The following is an 8482-nucleotide window of genomic DNA, read 5'->3' on the forward strand; positions in this document are numbered from 1 at the left end:
GTTATATTCATTTTTGTTCATTACTTTTTACAGTCCACAGTTTCTAGCATTTTTGTATCACTTTGGACTTATACTGTTTTCTATTTGTTTTCTCTTTGGGTAATGAATTTGAAATTTATTATGATCCATCACGACTTTATACTAGATTAAGGCAGCGGGTCCTATTTCTGTATGATTGAATAGGTATCTAAATAATAATTCCCTCCCCTTACCCAAATCGCGTTTTTTTTTCTCTTTACTTTCAGACGTGCTGCCAAAGCTGTCGGTGTTTTGGTTCCTCTGTTTGGAGTACAGTTTATCTTGTTTGTTTACAGACCGCAAGGAGGAGCGTTCGCAGAGTTCTTTGAACTTTTGAATAAAATTCTTTCAAGCTTACAGGTCTGTATGTAAATGTACATCTTTTATCACAATGTTATGCTTCTGTTTAAAACCACTTGAAATGTTTCAGAGATGATTTGACACTGTGCTTAAAGGTCGTTTTTGTTAGATTCGATAAATAAAAAAAAAACAATATTAAGTTATTTGGAAAATAACTAAGAAAAATGTTCTTTTCATCAGCTTCCCTGGGATAAGTAATGAAAAAGAAACAGAAAACAGACGATCTTTCACCAAAAGAAGAGCAGAAATTGTGTCTCAAAGATCTTTTTTTTAAATGTATAAAAGTATAAACTTTTAACCCTCTCCTTATCATCTGCAGCAAAATCGTCACATTTGTTACGAAACAATATACATTTTTCTTATTCAGATTTATTTTGTACATCACAAACTTTGAAGAATGGTCTTTGTTTAAGTATTAAGAAAATAAAGTTGTTTTGTATAGGGCTTGTTTGAGTTTTAAAATTCAATGTTTCTGCTAGGTAAGCCTGCCAGTTAACATGTACGAACATGTAAAGAGACGAGAGACGTAGTACATGGGAAGGAAAGTATCGAATATACAATTCGCGGGAACGAGAAAAAAGGGACGCCCAAAGACGATAATATGGTTGGATCGGGTAAAGAACGATATGAAAGAACTGGGCCTGGGGGAAGAATGATGCTATGAACCGAAATGCATGGAGATGTGGCATTCATTATGGCAACCCTGCAAAATACGGGATGAGCTGAAAGAAGAAGGAGAAAAGTATAAACTTTGTCCATACTTTTTCGAGCATTTGAAAACTCATTACTACAGTGGAATCCGCATCAAATCAACACCTCATTTTGATCCAAAATCTTCTGTTCTTTATCAAAGTGCGTTCCATAGATAAAATCTGCTTTAAGTCAACTAATCTTTTTGGTCTTGCAGTGTTGGTTTTATCAGAATTTCGCTGCACTAAGAAAGGGGAATGCAACATTAAAAGAAAGAACCTTTTATTGCGCATGCGTAGCTCCAACAGTGCGGAATTCTCTGCCATTCAATATGCGCTCTAGCTTTACTGATTCTGAAGCAGTTTTTTAAAGAAAATTAAAAAGTCATCTCTTTCTGTTGTATTTATGTGGTATGTAGAAAGAACAAATAGACCATTTATTATTTATGTATTAAAAAAAATAAATTAAAGTTTAAAAAGAATGGATAAACAATCTTCTTAATATAGACTACCACAGATTTAATTACATTATTTTTGCAGTGTCACCTCAAAGAACATATTTACCCTAATTTATATTTTTTTTTAAATATAATGCCGTATTCTCATCTTTTAAATGTTGTTGACAAAATGGTAGAGTGATTTTTTAAAACGATATATATTGCATGCCATGTATATTGTGTGCCTAGAGCTATTTGGAAGGGACTGGCGCTATTGTAATATATTACATTAATATTACTATTCTTTTGGTGCTAGATCGACAGTTTTGGTATATTTTTCATTATTTAACCCCAAGAATTTGGCAAAATCGACAGCCTTCCTTAGTTCTTTTATATAAGGATATTTTAGATGAATCTTACGAAAATGGCATTTTGGCACTACTTCATTTACATGACATTACCGACATAACACCAGATGAACGCGATAGGTCGCATACAACGTGCACTTATTTGCAGGTCTGATAACCCAATTTTTTTATGGGCTCATTGTTTTAATGGAAATCTCAGAAAATAACGCAAAATATTGTCCATTGCAACAATGTTAAAACTAAGCCCATAAGTGGGTTCGGATGTCAGACCTGCATATATGTACACGTCGGTCACATAGCATGTTTTTTTGGAGGGGGTTTTTGCCAGTGCATGATAGTAGTCCTCCAGAGACTTAAGACCCATGGATCCGGAGTTTATCCCGGTTTCTATATCGTGAAAGGGACAATAACAATTGCTTGCTACCCTTTTAGATAGGATGCTAGTCTATCGCAAGTTACTTTTCTCCGGACCTAACAGACCCAGCTACCCATTTACTGCTGGGTGGACAGAGAGGTCGAAAAAATATCGACTGCACCCGGGATCGATCATGGTCCCTTTGCGTGTGAAGCGAGTGCTCTACCAACTGAGCTATCGGGATCCCCTGCGCATAGTACTCGCCTGATTCCCAAGTTTGATAGTTTTTGCCAAGATGAGGGTCATTTAACCTTCTCATTGCACCTACCTACAGCAAAATCGTCACATTTGTTACGATACAAAATACATTTTTCTTGTTCAGATTTACAGTATTTTATACATCACAAACTTTCGTTTAATCAATAAGAACATAAAGTTGTTTTGTGGCGAGCTTGTTTGGGTTTAAAAAATCAATTTTTCTGCTGGGTAAGCCTGCCATTTTGAGAAAATACTGAAAATGATCGGAAAGGAAAGAGTTAAATCGATCGATATTTGAATGACGAGTTTGGGTTTGTACTTCGTTTTGTTTTGTTGGTTGTTTGGTGTTTTGTTTGTTTTTTTTTTTTTTTTGGGTGGGGGGGGGGGTTGGGTTGATTTTTTTTTTTAATATTTTTTTGGGCTAAATTTTTAAATACGAGTTTTTCCAGAATACGGCAATTAACTGATTAATTAAGCAAGCCAAGCTCAATAAACTGAACCGAATGAACTTCAGGATCCATTGGTTAATTTTATTCTTTATGTTATTTATTTAATTAGATTTCCTCATTCTGTCAGTAGTGGACAAAGCCTATCTACACCTTTACATCTTTCAGCTCAATGTCTCTGTTCCGAGGTGCAAAATTTCAATTAATTTTAATTGGCAAAAAGAAAAAGAATTAATTCGCTGTGGGGTTTTTTTTCTTCTTGTTTTTTTTTTTGTGTTTTGTTTTGTTTTGTTTTGTTTTTGTTTTTGTTTTTTTGTTTTGTTTTTATTTTGTGATTTGTTATTTTTGGGTTGTTTATTTTTTTTTTTTGTTGTTGTTTTTGAGACTTGTTTAGGTGTTTTTTTTTTTTGTTTGTTGGGGGTTTTTTTTAGTATTTTTTTTTATATGTTTTGATTTTGCTTTTTTTTGGCTTTTTTTTTTGTTCATTTGTTGTTGTTTTTTTTTTGTTTTTGTTTGTTCTGTTTTGTTTTTGTTTTTCTGGGAAGGTGGGGGGGGGGGGAGTTTTGGTTCTTTTTCGTTTGTTTTGCTTTCTTTTGTGTTTGTGTGGTGTTTCTTTCTTTTCTTTTTTTTTTTTTTTTTTTGTTTTTTTGTTTTTTGGGGTTTTTTTTTTTTGGGGGGGGGGGGTTGTTTGTTATCTTGTTTTATTTATTTTTTCTTTCATTTTATACGCCAGATAATTTGTGAATTGGTATATTTTTAGTTGTATTTTCCGTCTTTATAAATACAATCGAGTGTTCTTTTTTTAAAAATTACGATCGTTTAAGGTTTAGCGTTAAATAAAGAGTTGTTTTTGTTTTGTTTTGTTTTTTTTTTACCTGGGACCAATTTTACACCGAGAATTATTACACCACATACATTTTAATTGGTTGATATTAAACCCTTAAACAACGGGAGTGATTTTGTCCCTGGCAATAGTAAGCTGCTCAAAATAAAATGGATGGACAGAATAAGAATGAAGAAGTATGGAGAAAAAAAACACAGCAGAAACCAGCGGGAGAGGAAATAGGAAGAAGACGATGGAGGTGGATTGGACTCACCCTTAGAAAGAATGAGTCCACTGTAACCAAAAAAAAGTATTGGATTGGAACCCTCAGGGCAGAAGATCAAGGGAAGGCCACGGGGAACATGGAGAAGTATTAAAAGAAGCTGATATACAGAGAAGTGATAAGACATGGACCGATATAATTTAAAAAAGGTTAGCTCGGAATAGAAAAGGATGGAAACTGTTTGTCTGTGGCCTATACACTAACCCAGGGTGAAAAAGGCAATGATGATGATGATGATGATGATGATGATGATGATGATGATGATGATGATGATGATGATCACGACGACGACGATGATGATGATGATGATGGTGATGATGATGATGATGATGATGATGATGATGATGATGATGATGAATAGTTTTCCATTATTTACGTGATTTTAAATGCAGAATAAACTGTTTCCACCAAGGGAGCAGTGATTGCATTGTAACTATGGCTTCAATTAAGCAATATGCAATATTTTCCCTCAAATCAAAATTGGTTTGTGGGAAAGATTATATTCTTTGGTAAGAAAGGAAAAATGTGCACAATTGAAGGAGGAGGAGGAGAGGAAGGAGAAGAAAGGAGAAGAAGAAGTAGTAGTAGTAGTAGTAGTAGTAATAGTAGTAGTAGTAGTAGTAGTAGTAGTAGTAGTAGTAGTAGTAGTAGTAGTAGTAGTAGTAGTAGTAGTAGAAGTAGTAGTAGTAGCAGTAGTAGTTGTAGTCGTGGTAGTAATAGTAGTAGTAGTAGTAGTAGTAGTAGTAGTAGTAGTAGTAGTAGTAGTAGTAGTAGTAGTAGTAGTAGCATTAGTAGTAGTCGTAGTAGTAGTAGTAGTAGTAGTAGTAGTAGTAGTAGTAGTAGTAGTAGTAGTAGTAGTAGTAGCAGCAGCAGACGAAGAAGAAGAAGAAGAAGAAGAAGAAGAAGAAGAAGAAGAAGAAGAAGAAGAAGAAGAAGAAGAAGAAGAAAAAGGAGGAGGAGGAGGAGGAGGAGGGGTGGAGAGGGGGAGGAAAAAGAAGAAGCAGAGGAGAAGAAGGAGGAGAAGAAGAAGGAAAAAAGACGAAGAAGAAGTCCAATTCAAAATTTGATAAGGGATCGCTTATCTATCGTCTGCAGTTGCAGTTCTCTCCCTTTGTAAATTCGTCAAATCTTTCGATCCTCTGTTCTTTTATATCCTTGTCATTTTTTCTATTCTTCTGTGTTTATCGTGAGATTATTGTCCTTCATTGCAAGATTATTGTTTAGCCGTATGTCATAAACACACTCTTCTCTCTCAGTCTGACTTTGACAAGTGATAGTAATTCTTTACGAGCGAGACTAAATTTCAATTTAGTACTACTTATTATTCTCCCATTATTGTTATTAATTAACACCATTCCCCAGAGCATCCGAGAATCCAAATCATTGTGTGTTGTCAAGAAATCCTTGAAAATATTTTTTTAATGTCATATACTCTCTATATTCTTTTGTGTTGATGTAGTTTCAAGCGCCAAGAGCCTCGTTGTTGAGGATACCGCGCGCTCTATAAGAGTCTATTATTATAATTATTAATATCAATGTGACTGCAAGCAGACCACTCTGTTTTTATCAACTTGGCAGGTTGGGGGTCCCGAAAGCTCGGTTAGAAGAGCACTCACATCAAATACAAAGGGATCGAGATCGACATTTTTTTTACTTATCACCCACCCCCTACACACCTCGCAGCAAATGGGTTGCTGGGTCAGTAAGATCAGGGGGAAAGTACTTTGCCATAGACTGGCGTCCTATCTAAGTGTCGCAAGTAATTGTTATTGCCTGTTTCACACTATAAAAACCGAAATAAACCCCGGCTCCATGGGCTTGTGGCTCTATAGGATTACTCGCAATAGCATCTAGCAACCATGCTACTCATTTTTCGTAGATGCTATTGATCCCTTTCTTTTTTTTTTTTTAAAAGGGTAATATATTTTGCGGTGTTAGATTAACCACTTAAATGTCGTACTCTGGAAAGATATGTATTTAAAATTTAGCCAGAAAACTCGTCCTTCAAATATCGATCGATTTAAATGACCCTCATCTTGGCAAAACCTCTCAAACCTGGGACTTCGCGAGATGAGAGTCATGTAAAACGATCAATAAGGACCAGTTTTCTGGCCAAATTTTTAAATGGTGTCTTTACTGGGTACGGCAGTTAACTGGTTAAACTAAAAGCGACCCCCGTCTTTAAGAGGTTAATGATAGGGTGAATCTCTTCTAGATTGTAAAAAATAGATTGATTAATAAATAAATAAATAAATAAATAAATAAATAACCCTCAGCACCAAAGCTATTACTATATACTGTTTACCACGCCTCTAGCTTGCACGAAGTTGACGTCACTCAGGTCATTGCTATTGTGTTAAGCCAGCCGTTTTTATGAAGAGTTCTCACTAAACTGCATTAATCAGACTACAAACGTTCAAGGTTACACATAGTTTTATGTGTCAGAACTTTATTTCTGGCTGACGAATGTTGTAGGCTTATTCGCTAAACGCACAGCATCAATATTATTTACCTCTTGAGGCTATTGATGCTGTGCGTTTCGTCGGATATAACGTACAAGGCGCACAACAATGTGTAATCTTTGACATTTATAGTTTGATTTATACATTTTAGTTAGAACTACATATAAAAATGGCTGGTTAAAAACAATAACAAAGAGCTGAGTGGCGTCAATTTCGTTCTATCCATAATCGAATGGGACATTGCTTATGTTTTGTTGTTTGTTTATTGTATTTTTTTTTTTTGCTTTTTTTTTTTTTTATTTTTTTTTTATTTATTTATTTTTTGTTGTTGTTTTGTTTTTGTTTTTTGTTTATTTTAGTTTTAAGTTTAAGGCCCCTTTCTTTCCCTTTGAAGATTTCATTCATTCTGTCACAGCTTGCTATTATCATTATTGAAAGATGTATTGCCGTTATTTCCTGTTATAATTTGAGGGAATTGTTTCTTGATGAAAAAAATGTATTAAAGTTGTGGGGTTGACTGGGATATGGAGTCGTGAGGATTGGTTGGGGGTGGAAAACTTGGGGATACGTGCTTGGCATGCAGGTTTACAGATAAGTAAATAGATAGTTAGGGTGGTGGATAGATAGATAGATAGATAGATAGAAAGATAGATAGATAGATAGATAGATAGATAGATATATAGATAGTTAGATAGATAGATAGATAGATAGATAGATAGATAGATAGATAGATAGATAGATAGATAGATAGATAGATAGATAGATAGATAGATAGATAGATAGGTGGGTGGATAGATAGACAGATGGATAAAGTGTGCAACCCGGAGTAATATTTAGGGATAGTGGTTTAGCATGCAGGTTTACATATGGAAGGATAGATAGATAGAAAGATAGACAGATGAATGTATTGATTTATAGATTGATAGATTGATTTTTATCATGGATATTTTAATGATACCCAGAAGAAATCTTTACAACAACAAAATGATAAGTGAATACAAGCCAAATATTTTTAAAGTGTATATATATATATATATATATATATATATATATATATATATATATATATATATATATATATATATATATATATATCTATATATATATATATATGAGTTGATCAAGCGTCTCTCAAACTACTCGTACAACGCTAAGCCAGGAGATTTTCGTACAAAATGGTGTATATATATCTTTTTCGAATCGACACAAATAAACCTTTAGGGATTCCATGGCTATCGGTCAGCAGTGAATTTTAAATGCCTTAAATCTACATGCCTTTAGTTTTACGTACTTTTCTTCACCTTTAATAACTTTCTCCATCGGCAGCTGACATTCAACAAACGTCACCAAGTGTTAAATTCATGATCCTGTTTTAATAATATCATTTTCGTCTTTGACATTTTAATTTGAGGAACCTACACCTCAATCTTCGACAACGATATTTGTGTTATATTCATATTAAAAAAATGATCTTTTATATAGAGCAATATCCACTAAATATGCTCAAAGCGCTTTACAAGGAGTCCCTGGCCAGCAACAACATTTAACATATAGGACGGGACATGACGCCTGTTAGGCGATGTTACAAATTTTCGGACAGAGACAACGCTGTTAACGACCAGGTGTTTATTTTACACATGAGTACTGTTAGAGAATGTGAGCAAAGAGCCTTCTCCAAGGACTCAACTATGCGCCGAGCGAGGCTTAAACCCAGGACCTTCCGATCCGAAAGCGAGTGTCATACCACATAGCCGCACATATGTACATATAATATTACGATAACTGAACGTATTTTAGGCTTGATTTAACATTATTGTAATGGACACTAGTTTGGTTTGAGAGTGTTTTCCATTACAACAATGAGATCATAAAATATTAGCTTACCAGGCCTATAATTAAGCAGATAATGTCACATGATTGAATAGTTCCTTCGGCTTCTCAAAAATGAGACTCTCGTACGCCCACCAAGCCTAAAAAATAATA

The 8482-nt window shown here is 34.4% G+C and overlaps 1 protein-coding gene across 2 annotated transcripts in view; it reads left to right on the forward strand.

Annotated features, from left to right (window-relative positions):
- LOC144964926 (calcitonin receptor-like) overlaps positions 1-8482 on the forward strand; it is a 231953-nt gene that overhangs the window by 213892 nt on the left and 9579 nt on the right. For both annotated transcript variants that reach the window (XM_078899721.1, XM_078899722.1), the window contains exon 13: positions 246-378. In XM_078899721.1, the coding sequence (XP_078755847.1) occupies positions 246-378 (133 nt within the window). The remainder of the gene's footprint in view (positions 1-245; positions 379-8482) is intronic.

Source organism: Berghia stephanieae, chromosome 2 (assembly GCF_034508935.2).
Source record: "Berghia stephanieae isolate SIO BIC M18660-M18661 chromosome 2, UCSD_Bste_1.3, whole genome shotgun sequence".
Lineage (NCBI taxonomy): Eukaryota > Metazoa > Mollusca > Gastropoda > Nudibranchia > Aeolidiidae > Berghia > Berghia stephanieae.